The sequence below is a fragment of the Misgurnus anguillicaudatus genome, chromosome 15, assembly GCF_027580225.2.
Source record: "Misgurnus anguillicaudatus chromosome 15, ASM2758022v2, whole genome shotgun sequence".
NCBI lineage: Eukaryota > Metazoa > Chordata > Actinopteri > Cypriniformes > Cobitidae > Misgurnus > Misgurnus anguillicaudatus.
The window spans coordinates 9,273,982-9,298,712 of NC_073351.2; the positions used below are offsets into that span (position 1 = coordinate 9,273,982).

The 24,731-nt window shown below is 37.7% G+C and overlaps 1 protein-coding gene across 3 annotated transcripts in view; it reads left to right on the forward strand.

Moving 5' to 3' along the window:
- Positions 1–24,731, forward strand: part of nectin1b (nectin cell adhesion molecule 1b) — a 287,273-nt gene that overhangs the window by 74,059 nt on the left and 188,483 nt on the right. For all 3 annotated transcript variants that reach the window (XM_055173651.2, XM_055173653.2, XM_055173652.2), the window contains exon 5: positions 4,388–4,539. In XM_055173651.2, the coding sequence (XP_055029626.2) occupies positions 4,388–4,539 (152 nt within the window). The remainder of the gene's footprint in view (positions 1–4,387; positions 4,540–24,731) is intronic.

Consider the following 24,731-nt stretch of genomic DNA (forward strand, 5'->3'; position numbering starts at 1 on the left):
ATAAATAATATAATATAATATAATAAATCATATATAATTAACAAAATATTATATAATATGGTTCCAGTAATAAATTGATTGTGCATTAAAATGTACCTGGTATTATTAAAAGCATCGTTGGTAATAAAATATTATGGTATCACTTACAACAGTGCTTCTCAATTATTTTCTGTCACGCCCCCCCTAGGAAGAAGTAAACATTCCCCCCCCCAACTCTCCGCCGCGACTGTAAATAGTATAATTTGTCTATAAAATTACACATCTGCAAAACATTGTATCCTTATTAACATTAAAGAAAACACAAAAAAAAGAAATATCAATCAACTTACAACAAAGAATAACTTTATTAACATTGTTTTTTTAGTCTGTAACAGAAAAGACAAAAAATGCATCAATTTGCCTGAAATAAAATAAATCAATCCTTATTTACAATATATTTTTTGACCATTTGATACTGAAAAATTTAATTAAATATAATCAATAAATAATAATAAAAAACTCAAGCGGCTTATCAGCGTGTTTGGGGTGTAAGGTCCCGCCCCACTATTTGAGAAGCACTGACTTACAATAAGGTTCATTAGTTAACATTAGTTAATGTATTAACTAACATAAATAAACCATGAGCAATACATTTGTTATAGTATTTAGTAATCTTTGTTAATGTTAGTTATTAGATATAAAGCTTTTAATCGTTTGTTAATGTTAGTACACAGTGCATTAACGTTAACAAGATTTTAATAAAGTATTAGTAATTGTTAAAATTAACATTAACAAAAATTGATAAATGCTGTATAAGTGCAGTTCATTGTTAGTTCATATTAACTCATGTTTATTTTGGTTAATATTGTGGGTTCTATAAAATAAAATAAAATTAATACAATACATTACAATACAATACAATACAATACAATACAATACAATACAATAAATAGAATAAGATATAATTAATAAAATTTAATTAAATATAACTAATAAAAAAATTAAATTATATATATTATATTATATTATATGATATGATATGATATGATATGATATGATATGATATGATATGATATGATATGATATGATATTATATTATATTATTATATTATATTATATTATATTATATTATATTTCTGGATATGCAGTGGTGGAAAGGCCAAGATTTACTGGAGGAACTCTAGTCAGGGTCATACAAATCCTAAAAATAAAGATGCTTAAAGGTTACTGAACCATACAGTCAATAATGTTTTTTTCTATGTCAACCTGAAGTACCTATTTAAAGCGATACTCTATCCAAATATCAAAATTACCCCAAGCAATCAAAGATACATGTCCATTATCTTTCGGAGTTATTTTAGTAAATGTCATTGCTCTTTCAAGCTTTATAATGATAGAAAAAAAATCAATCAGGAAACGCATAAAGTGTGTATCACTTTAAGTGTGTGCATTGTTTAATTATTTTTAAGCCATTGATCATTTTACATGGATAAAAATTCTTTACATTTTACAATGGAACTCTTTATTTCCAGGCCAGGCTACATAACTTGAATAATTGGTTGATACTTATACATCAGTATTGTATTAAAATACTTTAATGAATAGAAATACTTATTTATAAATATAAGAATATGTTTTTCTAATATTGTTGAATAACTCTTATGTAAGTCACTTTGGATAAAACTGTCTTTTAAAAGAGTCAATATAAAAACAGTAACACTGGCCACTAAACAGAGCAAGAATATTAATCAAAATGAAGGCAGAAGTTGCCATAAAACTAGCAAAAGATAAACAAAAGGAGAAAATGGCAGATTGAGGTGATGGTGTGATTATAGGGAGAGCTGGAGGAGAAGACAGTGATTGGGAGAGACGCAGGCGCTGGCGTGATATATATGAAGGGACGGCCACAGCAGCAGTGTACATCAGACACCAAATGTGTACTGAAGGTTCCCCTGGGCTCTACTGTAGAGGTCATCAAAGAGCTGTTACACAACATTTCAATTCAGAGCAACCATAAACACACACATACAAAAGCAAATGTGCTGCATTATATAAATCCTAAATATTTTACATCATGCATAAATATTATACATGTGACCTTCTAAAAAATTGCACAGAGGATAAAGACATTATGTGTGTCAAACGTCGCCCATCTGCGCTGATAGTCCTGCTCCAAATTCTCTATTTGGTTAAGCCAAACTGTTTGCCAACAACTGTGCATATTTCATGCCAATCTTGGTGCGCAAGATGGTATGAAGTCACATTAAGACGCCATGTAACAACAGGAACACTCATACACTCATTCGACTTGAGATCTGTGTTAATTTCATAGCCACATCAGCGGGATCTCTAGCATGCATATACATGACAGTCATGCACTCCAAACAGCTCATTGTGGCATATTTCCTTATCTGTTTCTACTCCAGTTCCCCATCTGCTGGATCTTATCAGATTACATTGCAGCAGTCAGCATTTAAAGATACGCATTATCGCTCTTCGTGTTTTTGGGCTGGAACCTGTCTCATGGGCCCTGTCCTGCCCCGGGGATAAAAATTATAGTAACCGTTTGGCAAGACGAGAAAGATGTGAGCTAGATTTAGCAAATTTGTTTACAACTAGTGGTAAGAACAATACAACCCAAATCAAGAGGTAAGGGATGTACGGTTTTGTATTTCAGCTTTTTTTGTAATTTATTTTTTTGCAGTCATTTCTTTGCTTCACATTTCCTAACAACACCTTTTTAAATATGATGAAATCGCAATACTACTAATAATTGATATTTATTAATAGTAATATTTACTATCAGTGTTGGGGTAACGCATCACAAGTAACATGCATTATGTAATAATATAACTTTTCTGAAGTAACGAGTAAATTAACGCATTACTTTTTAAATGTACACATTAATACTTGAGTTACTTTGTCAAAAAAGTAATGCAAGTTACTTTTTTAGTTTAATTCATTTAATAAAAAAAATATGATGTAAAATTATGGTAAAATTACACTTTTTTTCGTAAATACACGAGCATTTAAACCATAAACAAAGCACTGTCACTTTAATTGAGCGTGAGCAGCACAGCAAAAGTAGAACCGACGCAGAAACAATCACAGCACTGCTGCTACAGCGCCGCGAACTCGCGCTGCTCATGCATGCGGTGTGCATGCTTGTTAACATGGGCGCTGAAAAAAACACGTGCCGCTTACGCACTGCTCACACTTGCAAATAGCCACTCGCGTTGCTACTACTCTCCAGCGCCGCCATTTTGGGTCTGACGAATCGACGCGCATATTTTGTGTCAACGTATTTTTTGCTGTTGTCCCAGTCCTAGTACACGCCTGTGTGGGAACAGTTTGAGTCAAAAACTGAGATGGCAGGCCAGAGCTCGACATTTTTGTGATGAAATATGCAATTTCTAAATGCAGAACTTTTTTGTCATAAAAAACACCTGCAGGGCCTGAAAGAGATCAAGCCTCAGCCAACAAAAAGTAACGCAAAAGTAACTTAAAAGTAATGTAAGCATTACTTTCCATGAAAAGTAACCAAGTAATGCAATTAGTTACTTTTTTTGTTAGTAACTTAATATTGTAATGCATTACTTTTAAAAGTAACTTTTCCCAACACTGATCACTATACACTTCCTTGGAGATATTGTTCATTAGCCGGATAATCACAATTATGAGACAATAACAATATTGTTAAATATACAAAGTTTTTTATAGTTATATGCATGAATATGATGTGAATATTATGTGTGTATAAATAAATTGGAAAATCAAACCGAAATTGAGGAAAAGGATGCGGCGAAGGCGTTTGGTGCCGGAGGAGGAACATTATGACCTCTGATAAGAACAGGGAACATCTAACACTGGCGTGCCAAAGATTGCGACCTCTGTCAATCTTTAAAGGAAGAACAGGGCAGGCCTAGACCTGCCAGCAGGTGAACCATAAAGAGTCCAAAATTGGGTGTTTTGCACTTGATTGGCTCTTCTTGGTCTCCCGGGATACAACTAAAGGCACAACAGACCAAAACTGCAGTAGTGCCAACAAAAGAACACATTTTTTCCATGTTACCGCTCTTTCTTGGTTTTTGTTTTCATGATCTTAAAATAATCTTACTGTCTTGGGGCAACATTCAGGCCTGTGAGGGCCCGTACGTTCGTTTTGAAGCACCATCCCTCTCATCTGCTGATTTTAGGTGTGTGTAGTTCTTCAGGTATGCCTGGTATGCTTCAGCACCATGGGTTTGTTTTACGACTGCAGATTGAATCCGTCTTCACAATCCTAACCCTACAGCTGATCTAAAATACAGATATTGTCAAATCCCAAGACCCTACACAAAGTAGGCGGATTTTGTTTCTGAGCCATTCGGGTGGATTTAAACGTGTCATCTGTCTTCTGTTTTCTTAGGCTCAATGGATCTCTTCCCAACAATGTTGAAATCAAGAACAACACCCTGTTCTTCAAAGGCCCAGTGACTAATGAGCTTACAGGGACGTACATCTGCGACGCCACCAACAGCATCGGCACACGCTCGGGGCTGGTAGAGGTCAACGTGACAGGTAAGGGTTGTCTCGGACGCTCTTCTGATATACTGTGTGCATTACTGCAGGAAAAGCTTTAATAGGGGCTCAGGCAATTGTAGCTCCAGAAATGTGAGAACATTTTTGCCTTCTAACACATCCATAACTTAGTGTTATTAAACAGACCTGATAACAATGACACAGATAATTGCCCCAAGAAGTACTTGGATGCAGAAACAGCACAGTACGCTTTTCAAAAACATTAGTGGAAAAAATCTTAGTTTTATTTTGTATTTAAATGGTTTCTTAGCAAAGATATTGGATGTCACACCGTACATCAGGTAAAGCTCTGATATGCCACAACATTCACACAAGATGCTGAGATACAGAATAAATGCCCTGTTGTTTTGTTCCCAAAATATCATCATGGTTTTCTTGCCTCTTAAGTATTGATCACAGCCACTTTGCAAGAACCTCACATTTCTGCGAGCTACTTTTGCCACCCACTTCTTCATCGTCTTCGCCGCCGCCTGAAAACAAGAACTGCAAACCAGAACAAAACTGCAGCCGTTCCTCTGCCTTCCCGCTAATTGTTTGATCAGACGGTTGTAGTTCACTCGCAGGCTTTTCGATACATTAAAAAAGAAAGATGGGAATCAAAGGAGGCGATTCTGCTAAGATTGCAAAGCAGATGTTAAAAATTGGTGCTGGGAATATTTGAAGAACGTGGAGGCTGCCACAGTTTTGCTCTGATAATCTCGCTGTGCTTGGATAAAAGGTTGCTGCAAAAATATCATTTTCTATGTCAGTATTTCTTGCCTTGCCAGTAAAAATGTATTAACATTTTCTAAAACATTATAAGAAGTTTATTTTCACACTCCATTGGCGAATAATTTGTATTTATTAAAGTATAAATCTAACTAAACATCGCATCGCCTAGTTTTTATTTTTGTTAAAAATACTGATGTAAAAAACTGATGTTTTTGCAGTCTTGCTTTGCATGCTGATATGGTCGCATTTGTTTGGCGTGCAGATAATAATCTCGCCTTTCCTCTGTTCTTTTGTGTGCGTGGGTGAGTTTGTTTAAACTTTCGGACCCTCCGTGTCTCAGCTGATGTTTCTATACTGGGTACATTGATGTCATCTCATTCACCGCAGGTTTCGATGACGCGCTCTGAAGCGTTAACAGAAGTCTGAATGGCTGGTATTGAATGAGAAGCGGAGAGAAGGAAATATGTGGTGTTGATATGCATTTAGCATCTCTACTGCAGGAGAGATAGTGTTGATCCTGAAATTGCAGTGCATGAAATGGCGCAAGTTTAGTAGCGGTTCATGATGCAAGTTTACACACCTTTGGTTTGGAATATAGTTGTATTAAACAAATGTGTGTAGCATAGCTGAGATGTGTTGTGTTCTTGGAAGGATTTGATGATAAATGTTAAGGGAAGTGAAATCGAAACTTTTGAATTTGGATTGCAAACTTTGGTATCCTGGCACAATTGAGCACAGTTTGGGAGATTACTCATACTTATGAGATTACTTGGGTCTATTTATCCGGAGACAAATCTGAGAAGAACAACACATAAGCAAAAGTGTTTATTTATCCTTTATCTGCATTTATCTCAGTGCGATGTAAAAGACACTTAATAGTCTTACTAAAGCGATATCAAAATGACCTCATGATTTACTCACCCTCAAGCAATCTGAGATACATATGTCCATCATCTTTTAGACAAACACATTTGGAGTTATTTTAGTAAATGCCTTTGCTTTTCCTAGCTTTATAACGATAGAAAACAGAGAGGGAACAACGTCTGACTTTAAACCCCAAAAAGAGCGTCATCTTTCAAGGAAGTAATCCACATGGCTCCAAGGGGTTAACAAAGGTCTTCTGCGGGGAATCGATGTGATTTTGTAAGCATAATATCCATATTTCAAACCTTATAAACTATAATAACTAGCTTCCGGTAACGACTTTATCTTTGGACAGCATTGTGAGCATTGGTTGCATAATTGTGTAAGTCCAAGATGGTGTTGTTACCGAAAGCTAGCTACTATAGTTTATAAAATGTGAAACATGAATATTTTTCTTACGAAATCACATCAATTACCAACAGAAGACCTTTATAAACCCACTGGAGCTGTGTGGATTACTTTTGTGACTTTTTGGGAGTTTAAAATCAGAAGTTGTTCTCCAAACAGGGTTTCCCTCAGCACTTTGCAGTTCGGGCAGCCCGCCTAAAGCCCGGGATACACTGCACGATTATTGGCTGTCCCAGACGAAAGATTGCCATCGTGAAACTATCGTCGCGATTTCTGTGATCGTGGCTCTCCATCGGTGGTCCTATGTCGTACAGTGAGAAAGGTTCAAAGACGGACGTTTTCCCAGTCTTGCTTCCAAAGATAGTCTACGACAGTTTTCTGGCAGTGTCAGAAATTCGGCATGATCACCGCACAGTGTGTTTGCTGCTACGACCTGCGCGCCAGTATTTGTTTACCACGAGCGCATGCTGGTGATGTTGCGCAACGTGTGACGCTGCCGCCGAAGCTTCCGTGTCATCATCGTACAGTCTACATGCCTCTCATACCCGAGTTTAAACGATACATGTCGCACAGTGTGATAAGGTAATGATCTTATAAGAGGACAAAAATCGTGCAGTGTATTCCGGGCTTAAGATGGGCTTAACTAGGTCGTTCAAAAAAAAAAAAATGCTGCATAAAAGGCCGTCAAGTGCATCTCAGAGAATAGCGCGGATGCGCTTCACACCGTGAGCGGGCACGCGTGCCACACAGGCGAAATGAGAGAAAGACTGGTCCGTTAGAAAGACTGGTCCATAGTCAATAGTTCTTGCAAATTTTACTAAAATAACTCCAAATGTGTTCGTCTGAAAGATGATGGACATATGTATCTCAGATTGCTTGAGGTTGGGTAAATTATGGGGCAATTTTGATATTTGGCTGAAGTATCACTTAAGTAGTTTACTTACTAATATTATGGTATTAGTCTACTATTAAAAATAGTAAAATGTAGGCTTCACTTAAAATAGGTTCCTTTTTAGTAAAACCAAAAGTTATATCTCTTTTCTCTGCTTAACAAAGGTCACCAACCGAACATGCAGTGAAAGCTTTGTTTGTTCTTTTCGACCTCTGTTTGGCAACGCTTTGGGGATGTTTTTGAATCGCATGTGCCCAATTGATGATAGATCCCTGCTCTATGGGGATTTATATCCTTTGATGGATCATTCCATCTGGAGGTCATTGAACCTTTGTCTCTCTCTCACTCCCTCTCCATGTGTGGGAGCACTCACGGATATTGGAGTATCAAAATGATACTGATGAAGAGAGATTATGGGCAGGAAGTCCAAACTAATAATGTTGATATGATGTATTTTATGTCAACGTCCCTTTTGATATGTGTCATTTTTTCAATGTTAATATACTTTCTCATATCCCAGTTTGATAAGTAAGACTTTATAGAAGAGAGAATGATGCTATCAAAACCTTAACCATTACATTAGTTTGGTTGAGCTAGCCTAACCAATGGCAGGAGGGGTGGGACTGTCCTCTTTGTTGACCAATAGCAGATACGGGGACTATGTGGGAACCATTTTTTTTTGTGAATCCTTTTGGTGATGTTCTTCTACTTCTAATTCACTCTCCTGCCCTCCGGGTGCAGATAGGACCCCGAGATGAAGAAGGGCTCATTTCAAAAAGAGCTTTGTACCATCTGCGATTTCAATCCTCAACAGGCTACAAAGCTGAACATTCACCATTTTGTGTTTTGTTGGTTTTTTGTACATATGTTTTGCTAGTTGCGTGACAGTCCGTGAACACAAATGTCCTGTTATGGGACAATAAACTATCTATCAATCTATATTATTAGTGCAAAATCTCACGTTTAAAACTACCAAAGGCCTACTTTTTTCTCATTGAAAATCTCTTTTCACTGAAGTATGTGAGCTGCAAATGGCATTTCGTGTCGATTTTAAGTGGGATGGCGTAATCTAATCACGTCAGTCCAGAACACACTGTAAAACCTTATCAAATGCCTGTCACGATTTTTACCGGCGTTGCTCTTTGGCTAAGTCTGGTCCCTGCAGTTTTGTTCCACAGCGTTCACAGCCAAACAAGATGCTAATAAGAATTTTCCATCTTTCTCTATCATGGATAGAGAGAGACCTCTCTACGGAGGAGCACATATGGCTATTATAGGCTTATTCTTTATGGCAAGGGTGCAAGTGATACATCTGGCAAAGCCTTCCCACTCGAACACTGTAAAACCTGTGTCCTGATTTCATTCAATTGCACACTTTCATCCACATGAAAGGTTTTATGCCAGAACCAAGCTTCCAGATGCCCAACTCGCAGTCACGGCAACTGACATGGCTGAGTGGCAAAGACCAGAATTGTGCCAGGGGAAAGCGGCACAGCTTCCCGTAAACCATGTGTTGATGGTTCTGTATTGTTCTTTTGCCCACACCTGGGAGGAGGAGGTGGCTTTTGTGTAACGAGAATGTAGCATTGCTGGCATGGCCTCACGACAGCTTGCAACAGCTGCAAAACTGTGGTAGAGATGATAACATTGTGAGTATAGTGCTCTGGAGACCTAAGAGGCACTCAACTCTGCGACAGCTAGAGAAATGAGTGACTCTCTTTCTCTTTGGTTCTGTGCCGGATCGAATTGATATTAGCACTGGCAGGCTCGGTTATGGGCCTATGCTGATTCTTCATAAACTTCAAAGGCAATTTCACTTCGCCCGAACAGCTACGGACAGGCCTTGCTGAGGTCGGCCAGATTTTTGCTCTGCCCTGCCTGCATTATGCTCGAGATTTAGCAGGGCAGAATGCAAAATGAGCCATCCTCCAAATAAAAACACACAAATGCAAGCGACTCTGCAGTAGCAGTCTTGCGTAGTGGTGGAAATTTAACTAAAACCCTACGGCCGCTAATGCGTTCCATATGCACGGTGCTCCGCATGCATGAAACGACCACATTCGATGCCCAGACGTGCTGTAATATACATTTGGCTCCCTTGAAATTCACCTTGTCAAATGAGGTTATTTTGCAATGAACGGAAATTCACGAGCCTGAGGGTGGACGTGCCAGTTTACGATCCAGTATCATAGTTTTGCTACATGTTTTGGGTAGAATCTAAAGTATCCAGACCCACCCCACTGGATGTTAATCTAAAGTGTGGGTCTGTTGACGGTACCCTAGTAAAAAGCTCAGAGGAGCAATAATTTGTCAAGCTTTTTGATCTCTTGTCAATGCACCGTAGATTAACACAGCAGTGCTTTGACAAAGGCTCTCCAAAGCTGAATCTTTCATCTTATCTCACTCTCTCTCTCTCTTATCCTACTGTATCATTCTCTCGCCGTGAAGATTTGAAGATAAGTGTATTGAATGCTGATGGAGTGAACGGATGGGGAGAGGTTCAAATTCTTTCAAGCAAGTTCGTTTTGAGAGCACCAAACTGCGCCAGTGGTTTCCCTAATGTCAGAACAAGGTTGAAAGACAGAAGCAATTGATCTTTCATTGTTCTCACCATCTGAAACTGTTCTCCAATGGGCCTTTTTATAATAATGTGAGGTGAATGCTGATGACAGCATTAGCATATTGGCAGAAGAGTAGTGCCAGCAAGCTAACAGTACTGCAGTAGTGGTACGGCATTGTAAAAATATATATTGTTTTTGCATTTTTCCTAAGTGCATTTAAGTAACAAATAATTTTTTGGTGGGGGGATATGGTTGGTTTTGTTAATTTAATACTGGGAAATACAATTAAATTTTAGCTCCTTATATTGGTAGTAATGGGTTACGTCTTAATCCCCTCCTTAGTATGCTGCTCAGTATGTTAGGCTTTACTAGAATTGTCCGAATTTGTCCAGTGATTTGCCATCTGGAGAGTTCCCAAATGCAGCTTTAAAAACCATCCTCGAGTTTGCATGTTCTCAGCATGGGTTTACTCCGGGTACCCTGGTTTCCTCCCACAGGCTAAAAATATGCAAGTTAGGTGAATTGGAGATACTAAATTGCCCCCCCCCATCCTGTCTATGGATTAACTTGTGTGGATCAACTTGTGTATGGTTAACCAGTTCTCGCCATGAATATAGCCATAGTTTATACTAGATACGGGAGCGTTTGACCCCCAAAGCCTGGTTAGTCTGACTAGTGTGATCATTCTGATTTGGTTAATCGCGCCCTGGCCGGCTTGCAGAGGTGAGCTGGAGCATGGTTCAATTGGGCTCAGGCGCAGAACAATTGTTTGTCGTCGGGCATCAAACAACTTCGAATAAAAAACACAGACTTAACATTGCGATGGGTTCCAGTGTTAAGTGCTTTGTTCAAAACGAATGACGTAAGCATTCACAGGCTCATATCCATAAAAGTACAGTGTGAGTGTGTGCATCTGGGGGAGTTGGGAGGGGGGACAATCACGGTTTGAGTCACGGTTTGGTTTGGATAGTGTGAGTGCACCCATAGATGCTGGAATGGCTTGAAGAATAAAGAATGGAAGAAAGAAAAAACATCCTCCATTATCAGTGGTCAAATGTGTCTTTTCAGTATACTAATTCACATCATACTAAACTAGGTAGTGGAATAAGAAGCATCCAGTGTATACCGCATGTGTTCACTTGATTGTATAAGCTGTGATCTCATCCTCAGGGCAGATTTTGACACGAACACAAACTAAACAGTTTTATCTCTTAATTGCAATGGGATCAAAGGTTCAAGGCTCAATGGCATTGCTTACTTTTCTTCGGCATTGCCACTGCTATGCTCTCATGGAAAGTCTGTAGGGTCTGTCTTATAGAATAGCTTGATTTTGTGTGGAATCATGTAGCTGTGGTTAGCCTTCAAGAGAAAGCCTTCATCAGGGATGCTATAGGGAGCCATAATTAAAGAAATGAATAAGAAGATTTATGTGCTGGCCTCTTTAGTGTTCTCATACTGTTTGTTAAGCTTTTGTGTCGGTGGTCTCATCTGTGTTTGAACAGTGAGTATAGAATGAGCGGGTTGTTGTAATTATCTCATTATTGTGTATAAGAAAGGAAAATGAGCCAGGTCATGGTTACTTCCATATGCGTTCTTTCTTTCTTTCTTTCTTTTTTATTCTTTCTTTCGACCTGGCCACCTTTTCAGAGTCATGCTTGCCCAACACAGGTTAATGTGGCGTAGGTGACATAGCTCCCTTTCGTTTAGGAAGCCGGCACCGCTTAGCTTAGCAGAACCACGCCACTGACATCTATTCACGCTCTCCTGAGCAAGCAATCCCTCATGCCGCCATGAGTAAATGAAGTTCACAATGAGAGGAAGAATCGGAAGGCAAAGGAAAGGCACACAGCGAAAATTAGATGAATAAAACATAGCCACACCAATGAAAGTATAAATAAATAAAAGAATTCTTGTCGCTAAAAGAGACGCTCGGGTGGCCGCAATATTGGGATTCGTTTGAGGCGATTGAATAAAATGGAAATGAAAATGGTGTCGTGGGGTGGGGGTTGTTTACTGGCTTTTATATAAGTGGCTGAGTCCGGCGCTAGCGTCTATCACCTCTTTTCTCCCTCCTGTCACATACTCTGTCCTCCGTGGCCTGACAAGAGAACAAAATAGGAGATATGTAGAGGAAGAGAGTACCAGACAGCAAAAATGGCACAGTAAAGTGAAACACGGCACATTGGAAGGAGGAAGATAGCTTGGGATATACCGATAAGAAGTCATTTAGAAAGCATTTAATTTGCATGAAAACGTCAGGTCTTTTAATATATTGATAGCCATGGCTTCATTCGAAATTCAATCATGCCGTGACTCGGAGCAAAAGGCTGATTCGCAATGCAAAACTCCAATTATTTAAATCTAAACGAGTGTAGAGACAGTCATATATATGTGGAATTACAATTTTTGCTGTTTTTAAGTCGCTTGAGGGAGACAGTTGGGACGGATAGACCCTTAGCCCTCATGTATAAGCTTTTAAACCAGGGGTCTCCAACCTTTTTGTGAGCAAGGGCTACCACATTGCATGAAACAATCTGGAGGGCTACTTTTTATATAGTCTACACAAAACTTTTTTATTTTACTTGATTTTATTTGATTTTACATGTTGATTTGTTTTTTCATTGTTTAAAATGTTAACATACATAAAAATAAGCCAAGCTATTATAAAAAAATCTGTAATAAATAAATATTAAAATTAAGGTGTTAATAGAAGGTGCTTTGGTGGGCAACTCACAGACTCTGTGCGGGCATCCTAGGCACCATGTTGGAGACAACTGGTATAAAGCATTGCTGCGTTTCTTCAGCTGAGTGCTTTGGTTGCTATGCAGTATGCACTGCAAAAACTGACTTTCTTACTTAGTATTTTTGTCTTGTTTTTAGAAGAAATATCTAAAAATTCTTAAATCAAGATGTATTTTCTTGATGAGCAAATGACCTAATAAAATAACTCTAGTTTTTAGATAAAAAATATAAAATCTAAGCGAATTTGTGCTTAAAACAAGCAAAAATATGACAATGGAATAATACTTTTTTTCTTGAATTTACTTTATACTAGAAAAATTCAGCAAAAAAATGTCTCATTCCATTGGCAGATTTTTTTGCTTGTTTTAAGCACAAATTCGCTTTAAAGAGCCAGTAAGATGACAATTTTAAGCATCCTATCACTATTTATAAGTCCCGGACAACAGGTTTAAATGCATGCAAGGTCAAAAAACACTGTAATTTTCTCAAAATATAAATTTAAAATTACCCCATTTCTCAGAGATCCCCAAACGATTCGTGTGAAGCCATTCAACGACTCAGCCTGCCTAAACCCCACCTTTCAGTAGCCTACTCTGCTCTGATTGGTCAACTGACAGAGTGTCTTTGCACACAATGCACAGATCACAGATCAGTCTCACAGACCACAGATCAGTGGCACAGACCAACAACAGTGCAACATGTATTGACCTCGTGCTAACATGATTTACTGAGAAGACATTGTCAACATCAATACACATCATTCATCATTAATCCAAGCAATAAAAACGACGATTGAAACTAACATTTTACACTCATTTAAGCATTTATCTAAACTAACCGGGTCATAGCATTAGCCGTTTGCTAACGTGACTCTCTGACAGTAAATTAACAGTTTAAACACACAACATCATTCATCATTAATCCAAACAATACAAACGACGATTGAAACTAACAATTTTACACTCATTTAAGCATTTATCTAAACTAACTGGGTCATAGCAAAACTGCTTGCTATCGTGGCTCTGACCGTATATAAGTTAGAGTTTAAACAACGATATCATTCATCATTAATCCAAGCAATAAAACGACTATAGACATTTTACACTCATTTAAGCAAGTATGTAGCTATAATCATACTTACAGGTTGTGGTTAGGACTCGGAGACGCATGTTGTTCCAAATAAAGTGGGTACTGAACCATCTTGCAAGGCCAAACGTCTAAATCCCTCCGTTAAAAATTAATTTTAACCACTGATTCTTCACAGCCAGACACGTTTAGTCTCCTTTGGTAGTGAAAACAACAAAAGCTGAAAACAGCGTGAGCTGATGTTTACACTCACACACACTAGCTAGCTGTGGGCGGGTCATAGTTTTCGTTTCTCCCGCAGGCAAGGCTGTAGGCGGAGATAAGTATCTCATGTGACGTGGATAAGTTCGTGTGACGTGGATAATATCAGGAAGAAGACTCACTCCCTATAACGACTCGTTTCAGCGATTCACAGTCGTCTCCCTGCTTTAGAAGCCAATAATTTTATTAATCGTGCTCTTTTTGGTTCAACTACTTTACACGTTGTTTACATTGATGGACAGCTACATGACACACTGCAATAAAGGTTAGTTTCGATTTTGGATCTGTGTGGCTCTTTAATTTGATATGTTTTGTAGAGCCCGACCGATTTATCGTTTTGCCGATTTTATCGGCCGATATGAGCATGTCGCAGATATATCTGTATCGGCGTATAAGCCGCAGATATGCGCCGATATGAACGTTTGTTACAGAACACATTAAATGCATTTGAAAGATGTAAGTACTTGTTTGTCCAGCAGAGTGCGCCATACTGGTTGCTAATGGCGACCCAGATCACTCACTGTAGTGACACCAGCCAATCCCCCACCCCCTTCACTTCAGTTCAGTCAGTCAGTCTCTCAGTTCAGGTGGCATGGAAGCAGTCACGCAGTTTCTACTTCACAACATTGTTACACCTGGTATTAAGATGCGCTTTGGTCGATTGGATTATAAATGGACAAGAGAGACGCATTCCCGCTTACATTTGGTGTTTTTAATCCGTCTCTTTGTCGACTTGCGAGTTAAAACGCAAGCGGGAGAAATGACGTGAGACGGAGAAATGACACGTTTAAACTACGCGCAGCCGTGCACTTATATATCACTATATGAGATTACTGCTGCTTGTGTTGTTAGTTAACACGCTCATTTCAGAGCAATTGATTCAATAAGCTCGCGCAACTCTACACCCTTGCTAAATAAAAGAGGCGGAGCGAAGACGCTTTATTTTTATAAAAGTCTAAAGTTTGCACGGAACCCTGGGTTTGTGTTATAAAAACGTTGTGCACAACATTAAACATAGTGTACATTAGTATGTGCTCCGTCAAGCATTGTCTTCGTAACTGTGAGTGGCTAACTAATTTGTGAAGTACACAACTTACTGTAAAGCTAATATTAATCAATGACTTCATAAGTTTCTCTTTATAACGTTCTCGTCAAAACTGCAAATGATGCAAGTTTTATGTATTTTGTTCTCTTTGTGTTTTAAAGTTATTTATAATAAGTCAAGTTTACTGTTTAGTGCACTGATATCCAACTAATTTTGGATAATAAAGTTTATTGTTAACTTCTTGCCTATAGTACATATCTTTGTCACATCAATATAAGTGTTGGATCACCACATATGTGAGTGATCATTGCATTGCATTGTATTTATTCATATACAGTATATTATGTTAAAGTATATAGTTTATTCTATGTACAGTACTTTAGTATAATATACTGTAGTATATACTGAACTATAATATACACATAAAGAATATCGGGCGATATATCGTTATCGGTCTTTTTTACTCCCTAATATCTGTATCGGCATCGTCCCCAAAAAACGCATATCGGTCGGGCTCTTATGTTTTGTCTAAAAACTAGATTTATTTCTTCATTAAGAAAATGTATCCTAATTTAAGAATTTTTAGATATTTTTACTGAAAACAAAACAAAAATACTAAGTAAGAAAGTAATTTTTTGCAGTGTGATACTTCTGTTATGTTTATTAGTCGTATGATTTGCCGGTTGGTTGGCTGGTGTGGTGTTTGTCCCGCCCTCTTCACCACTGTGATTGGACGAAGTAAAAAGTGTTTCACTCAAAGTTGACCATTTTTCAAATCTCGGCACTGAACGCACAAAAAACGGCAGGTGCTGGTGCTCAACGCATACAAAAAGCCGCCAGCTGGAAACAATTGAAAACATAACCAGGTCACAGGAAGAAACGCTCGGTGTGCATGGGGGCTTATGCAACAATTGTCATTCAAAACACAGCCCTTATACTTTCATAATCAATATTGCTGATTTATTAGTTATTATTTGATTATTTAATATGTAATTACCTTTTCCACCTTTGAAATTACTTTTATTGTCTTTCAAGACTGCATGGGTGGGGCAAAATCCCAGTATTACCCAGAGGAAATTCATGCCAACACAAGGAAAACTTGGAAAACTTCCACACATAAAGTCATCTTAAAGGAATAGTCTACTCATTTTCAATGTTAGAGTATGTTGTTGCCTTAACTGGGAGTTGTTGATACATCCCTCTATCATCTGTGTGCTTGGCCCCATTCATTCAATGGTGCCAGTCGGAGATGAAGTTGGAGGTGACCAAACACATCGGCGTTTTTCCTGTTTGGGACGAGTGGTTATACGAGCAGGTTTGGTGGTGCAGGGTGAAGCGTGGCGCTTTTCTGGGCGGATTTAGAAGAGGAACCACACTCCATGGCGCAATAGCACCCATGGGAGCACTTCGACTCGGGGCAGTAACACCCTCCCTCTCCCATTATGAGAGTGAGAAGGGGAGCAGACTTTTCAGGCGAGTCGAAGTACTCCCAAAAGTGCTATTACGCCATACAATATAGTTCCTCTTTTAAATCCGCTTAGAAAAGCGCTACGTTTTATTTTGTACCACCAAACTTGCTCGTATAACTACTCATCTTAAATAGGAAAAACGTTGATGTGTTTGGTCACTTCTAACTTTATCTCTAAATGGTACCATTGAATGAATGGTGCTAAGCTAAATGCTATCGAAGTGTCGCAGCGCGCTCCAGCGCTTACGTGCACGCACACAGATGATAGAGGGATGTATCAACAATTCGTAGTTAAGGTAATAACATAGTTTAATATTGAAAATGAGTAGACTATACCTTTAAGTCATCAGGAAATTAAACCGGGAAACTTCTTGCTGTGAGGCGACAATGCTACCCATTCAGCCACCGAGCACCCTGAGGGCAAAATTATATTACCATTAAAATATCACGTTTATGATTCAGACAAATCAAGATTGAAAATGTATTTTAAAGCTCGATGACATCATATAAAATCGACAGTTCAGTCAGGATCACTTTTGTTTAAATTATAAATATTAGCATAATTTAAAGTTGGAATGGATCTGAGTGGTATGAAACTGTTTTGGGCAAAACTCTCAGCCTTGCCTGTGCCAAGTGAGGAGCTTAGCGATATACAGTATTTGCACCCTATCCAGGTAAACAGAGTAGTTTTGGCAGAATTATGTTTACATATAAGAGAGAAAGTTAAAACACTGATTCATGATAAAAAAATAGATAATAACTTTACTTAAATACTAGTATTAAATCCGGGATTGCATAACTGGGTGGAAATTAAATGAAACGAATGAGCAGCTGATGATTAGCTAAGAAAGGCATGCTGTTTGTTATGTGTTATATTCTATTGGTTAACATTGATCAGTTGACGTGACCTGTCAGAAGTTATAACATCTTGATGAATGAATGAGCAAAAATGTTATGCACATTAAAACCATGAATGTAACTTTTTTTTGGATTTCATGATGTTTTTAGCTACGAATTTCTAGAAGTCTTACCTGATATGACTCATTTCTTCTCGCTTTCTCTTCTCACTACTAGTGCCACCCTGATGATGCGTTTTATCGGCTTGCTTGGTGCGAGATCCCCCAGCAATGTGAAATTTGTTTGTTTTGCCTGTCACTGCGGAGTCGGTCTCAATCGGACTGATATGACACAGCGAGCTCCCACACGCTGCCTGCTGCATAATTCATCCCTCCGCAGGACGTACATGTGGATTTTGTGTATCATTAAACTCTCACCACAAGGACGACGTCGCTGTCAAGGCGATTGAAGAGCAAATGCAAAGCTGCGTGTCGGGGGGTCTGTGCCGCCCAGCTGTGGGCAAACGCAACCGCGTCCCACGGGCCTCCGTGGGCGATCACCTGGGCGAGTTTTGAGTGTGCTAGGTTGATGGAGTGTAAAGTCAGGCCTGCTCTGCTCTCTACAGGAAGTGCCTTAGACTTTTTGACTCCTACTAAGCTTCTGCCTCATTATCCAAATGAGACATTAGCATATGTGCATCGCACTGTCTTTTTTCGCTCATTTGAATTCAGTTGGGAGTGGGAGACGGTCTGTGTGGGAGAGAAAAGGTATAGCCAATGTCCCTTTAGGGCACATCAGTCCACTCGGCACAAAGAAGTTATTAAACACACGATGATCAAAAATCCTTGAACGTTGATCCAGGTAAAGCACGTGTGTATTGAAGAGCAATAAAGGCTTCTCTTTTTCCAATAAGCTGAGTGGCTCTTAAAGGGACTTCATATAGCTGAGCATTGCGATTCCTCCCATTCATTTATATATAAGTGGTGCATTTCCTCGCGGTTAGATGTGTGTGTGTGTTTCTGAAGGAAACAGCATGACTTTAGACAACCACAATGCATATCTGCAATTTATAACGCCCATGTGCCTTCCTCACATGGTGGCCATTTTCTGTGGATGGAGATTTGGGGGCTGTGATGGAGCAGTCACACTGCAGACAGTGCTGTTTTCTCTCTCTGGCGGTGATCGCCCCCCTCTTCTCTTCCTGTCATCATGCTGTCCGAGCCTGTCATGAACATCAGACATGAGAGGGCGTTTAAGTGGGTCAGGTAACCCACTGTAGGGTCATTGCTGCAGTGGTGAGTCACTTATTAGAAACACATATTAGGGGATAGAAACAGACTCCAAAAAAAACGACCCAATAGGAATTATATTCAGAACAAAATGCCTGCGTAGTGCGTACTGAATATTGCATAATATTGTTTCAGTTAATGGTATGGTACATTGTTTTCTCATGAGGACCACAATATATGTTAATATTTAGTTACCATTTACCATAAAATGTGAGTAGTATAACTAAAATGTCTGCATTCACTGATGCTTAGATGGTGTAGGTAATTAGGGTTGCAAAATTCTGTGCATAAAAACAACACATAAAATGACACGAAAAAGACATTTGTGATCAATGACACAAAAAAGAGGAAAAACACAAATAAATAAATCACATTTTTCGTGAAAATACCAGGAAATGCCTTGAGATAGGTTTGCGGTACTCCGATGCTAAGGTATTCCGATTGTTCCGATTGAGTCTTCTTCCTGTGTGGTTTTCTGAACATTTATCTAGGTTATCAAGTCTTAGATATTCTTGTCCCCGGTTATAGCTTGGTTTCCTCGCTTTTTGCTTATTTTTTGTCTACCATGTGGAAATTGTCATATTTTTTTTTTATAAAAAATATGATAGTTAGAAATGATAGTATAATTTTTCAATCTCTGTGTGAGCGATAATAACATTGTTATTTTTAGATTTTATTCAAATTTCTTGTATAAAAAATTGGTTCTTGTAAAATTCTTTGGTTCTTGTAAAATGTTTTCTAGCATCATGGGATATGTTATCCAATATGTGATATCTGGTTGAATGATGCACATTCTGCCAAGTGAGCTACCCATCCAAGTGTCTTATGCATACAAAAAAAATGCACAAAAAGTATTATAAGTATTTTTGTTGTAAATTGAACACATGGCCATGCTTAGTACTAGTGAAAAACAAGCTCCTCCCCTCTTATTGGCTGTTGATACTTTTCTGCAGCACACAGTGTGCATGAGAGTGGGATTCTTCTCAATCACCACCAATGTGCAGCATCCACCTAGATGATGTGACGGCAGCCATATTGCTCCAGAACGCCCACCACATACTAGCTTATATTGGAGAGAAGACATAGTGATATAGCCAATAAGTATATAAGGTATAATTAACAGGCCAATGGGCTAATTTGGCCAGCATGCCATGGCACACCCCTACTTTTTTTTTCAAAAGACATCCTGGGATTTTTACACATCTGAAGGACGGTGCTTTTTGACAGTATTGTGTCCCCATCACTATAATGGGGTATTAGGACCCACACACACCAAAGGATGGGCACCACCTGCTGGTCTCACTAACACCTCTACCAGCAGCAACCTATATTTCCCAGAAGGTCTCCCATCCAAGTACTGATCAGGCGCAACCCTACCTAACTTCAGTTGGCAACCAGTCGTGGGCTACAGGCTGATATGGGTGCTGGCCCCACTTTGGATGGGGTCATAGTGTTGAATGTGTCATCTTCTCATAATGTCAAGTTATTTCTCTTGGTGCAGGCTAACATTTAAAGGTTGAAGCTACATAGGTGACACTTAAAGGAATATGATAAATACAAGTTAAGTTCTGACAATTACTACAGCAAATACATTGAAGACATCCCCAAATGTATTTAGCATTTAGTACTTCAAATATGCAGACTGTGGCTGAAGTAGTTCAATCTTTTGGATATGTGTGACCCTGCCTGTGAAAACCCAGCTAAAGTCATTGTTTCTACATAAAGTCATCTTATATAATGTAAAGAACATTCTGTAAAAATATAACCTTGATCTTTTTAATATTGACTGAGTATGGTCATGTCAAAGATTGAAATCAATGATTAAAATCAAACTTTGACCTTGTATTTCACAGACAGTCTCACATTTCCTTTTATTTCCCCTGTAGTAACCGGTGTTGTTTCATTACATAGACTGTAGTGTGTAACTGTCAACACATTTGTGTTTATATGTAGATTATTTTCTGCGGTAACCAACATTAACTTGTCAACCGAGTTTAACCTTTACGTTTCCTTAAGACTTGGCTGAAGCATAAAGACCTGTTAGGTAAGAGAAAAACATCTAATGATAGCCTGTAAGGAGTTATGTGGCCTCTATGTGGCGGTCTGCCTGTTGACATCAGTTCTGCTGATGAGAATATATTCTTTGTGGCAGCATTACATTTCCATGACTTCACAACCGTTGGCAAATCCAGTCAAGAGGGCAAGAAATCGCTCTCTCGATTTCTTCTCTAACTCTCCCGCTTGAGTTATTGAGTATAAACACATCTTCTCCAGTTTCCTTTACTAGCTAATTCGACCCTTCACTATATATCATTATGTTTGCATTTCATGCAACTTGATTTCACTGTTTATTATTTGCTTGCATCCGGCCTTTCAGATTGTTGGATATTTAAGGAAGGCCTCTCTGTTATGCTGCGTGTATAAACATGCAAACTCTTATTGGGCAGAAGTGAACCTATAAAGCGTCATACCTGAGCTTTAATTATGAAATACACTGCAAAGAAATGAACGTCTCACTTATTTTTACACTGAAAAAATGATTCATTCAATTTACTCAATTTGTAAGTGGTTGCAATCAATTTATTTAAGCTACATTTAAACAAACAAAAAAATTAGAATAGTAAAATAAAATAAAATAAAAACTTTGTTTAAATGTAGCTTAAATTGATTGCAACCACTTACCTTAAAAAAATTGAGTAAATTAAATAAATATTTATTTTTTTGTATATTGTCTTAATTTTCAGCATATATATATATATATATATATATATATATATATATATATATATATATATATAAAGCATATATATATATATATATATATAAAGCATATATATAAATAAGATATATTAACTTATTAAGCAAAATGAACCAAGATATTAGGTCATGTTTTCTAAAAAAAAAAATATGAAAATAAATTAATTGGATTTTCAAATTATGTTTATCTTATCCCTCTGGCAAAAGTTTTAAGCTTAAACTCACTTAATTTTCTTTTTTGTCAATATATAAAAAAATAAAAGTTTATGTTTGTGTGTGTGTGTGTGTGTGTGTGTGTATATATATATATATATATAATTATATAATTGTATATAATTATTATGTATGTAAATACACACCTACATGTATAAATATTTTATTTTATTACATTTTATTTATTTGTATTTTTAACATTTATTTATAGGATAAAAAAATATCTAAACCTAAATAAATAATGTAAATATTAAAGATGTAAGTATTTCTTAACTTCTTAACTATATACATGCATGTGTGTGTATTTATATATAAAAAAATAATTGTACACAGTGCACACGCATATATTATGCAAAAACTTTTTGAATGCAATTAATCACAATTAGTTTTGACAGTCCCAATAAATTGATTTAAGTTTTTTATATTTATATATATATATATATATATATATATATATATATATATATATATATATATATATATATATATATATATATATATATATATATATATAAGATATATAACAAGACATGATTTTTTTTTTTTTTTTTTTGCAGTGTAAGAGAACATAATTGTCAATGTTTCCATTCAATCTGTTTCTCATGCAAAAAGTACGAAACTCATTTATGTCTAAACCAGTTGTTGGATGTCCATAGTGGTAGTTAGTGTGCCCCTATGTTGTTTAAAATGAAAAGAGCCCACTCCTGTCCCTTCTGGCTTTTGTGGCATGACTTGGGTCACTCATTTAAACCCATGAGCCGTGCCATCATCTGCAAGGCCATCATTTTCAGCTCAGTTGTTTTGTAAAAGTATAAGCACATTTTAACAAGCTGTACACTTTGAGGTATTATGCAGCTGAATTATTTTAGTGCTTTGGGTCAAATCTGTAACTATTAATCGTTTGAATAGAACGCACAATAGTGTCATAGCTGCGGGTGTGTGAACGAGAGATCATTTGGCAACCTGTTATTGTAAATCTTTCCCTGTTTAGTTAACAACAATGCTATCAGATATCTCTCAATCCCCCAGACTCTTTTCAATCACACACATACTTGCAACATACACAACGTCACATTTTATAATGCTGTCGTCTTCACACACATCATCCACACTAGCGGGCGATGTCTAAATTCAGACGTGTTGTCAGTCTCACATGAAACAGCTCATGACAGTTTCATGACAGTGACGGCAGCCGTCTGATGTCCTATTGAAAGTTATGATTTTTTATTGCATTATTTATAGATGGTGTCTCATGATGTGTTAATTATGAAGTCTATCTTGATCTGTTCAAATGAGTCACTTTATTAACATGCACTTAACCGCTTATTTACTGATAAGCATGCTATGAACATTAATAATATATAGTTGTAGTGATTGTCTTAACAGATTCATGTTTATGCTTTGCACATGAAGAAGAATTGTCTTAGTATTTTAACTCTTTCTCCGCCAGCGTTTAAAAAAAAAATGTAATGCCTTACAGTAAATGTTCTTCCTAAAATATATAAACATAAAATATCAAATGAAAGAACAGACCCTCCTACCTTGATTAGTTCTCTTTTAATCACCTCTCAAATATTGGTAGTTTTTTTCAAAAACACCAAATTTTGAGCAAAAAGCTGAGATAATTCAATTTTTGTGAAGGACTTTTGATAGAGACTTTACGGACATACAGCTGTTTGCCCTAGGGCGATACTTCCGGGTTTTATAAGTTGCAGAAGAGCTGTGGAAGAGCCTGGTGGATAATAGCGGTATTGCAGAAAGCCAGAAATGCTTGTCATTGGCAGGGAAAGAGTTTTCTCTTTATTGACTAGTTAACTCATCAATGGTGGGGAAAGTGTTAAAGACTATGTTGACTAGGACATTAGTCTTTTCTGGGTTGATGTACAGTCTTGTTCAAAATAATAGCAGTACAATGTGACTAACCAGAATAATCAAGGTTTTTAGTATATTTTTTATTGCTACGTGGCAAACAAGTTACCAGTATGTTCAGTAGATTCTCAGAAAACAAACAAGACCCAGCATTCATGATATGCATGCTCTTAAGGCTGTGCAATTGGGAAATTGGTTGAGGGGGGTGTGTTCAAAAAAATAGCAGTGTCTACCTTTGACTGTACAAACTCAAAACTATTTTGTACAAACATTTTTTTTTCTGGGATTTAGCAATCCTGTGAATCACTAAACTAATATTTAGTTGTATGACCACAGTTTTTTAAAACTGCTTGACATCTTTGTGGCATGGAGTCAACCAACTTGTGGCACCTCTCAGCTGTTATTCCACTCCATGATTCTTTAACAACATTCCACAATTCATTCACATTTCTTGGTTTTACAGCATTTTTGATATCACCCCACAAGTTCTCAATTGGATTAAGGTCTGGAGATTGGGCTGGCCACTCCATAACATTAATTTTGTTGGTTTGGAACCAAGACTTTGCCCGTTTGCTAGTGTGTTTTGGGTCATTGTCTTGTTGAAACAACCATTTCAAGGGCATGTCCTCTTCAGCATAGGGCAACATGACCTCTTCAAGTATTTTAACATATGCAAACTGATCCATGATCCCTGGTATGCAATAAATAGGCCCAACACCATAGTAGGAGAAACATGCCCATATCATGCTCCATGCTTCACTGTCTTCACTGTGTACTGTGGCTTGAATTCAGAGTTTGGGGGTCGTCTCACAAACTGCCTGTGGGCCTTGGACCCAAAAAGAACAATTTTACTCTCATCAGTCCACAAAATGTTCCTCCATTTCTCTTTAGGCCAGTTGATGTGTTCTTTGGCAAATTGTAACCTCTTCTGCACATGCCTTTTTTTTAACAGAGGGACTTTGCGGGGGATTCTTGAAAATAGATTAGCTTCACACAGACGTCTTCTTACTGTCACAGTACTTACAGGTAACTCCAGACTGTCTTTGATCATCCTGGAGGTGATCATTGGCTGAGCCTTTGCCATTCTGGTTATTCTTCTATCCATTTTGATGGTTGTCTTCCGTTTTCTTCCACGTCTCTCTGGTTTTGCTCTCCATTTTAAGGCATT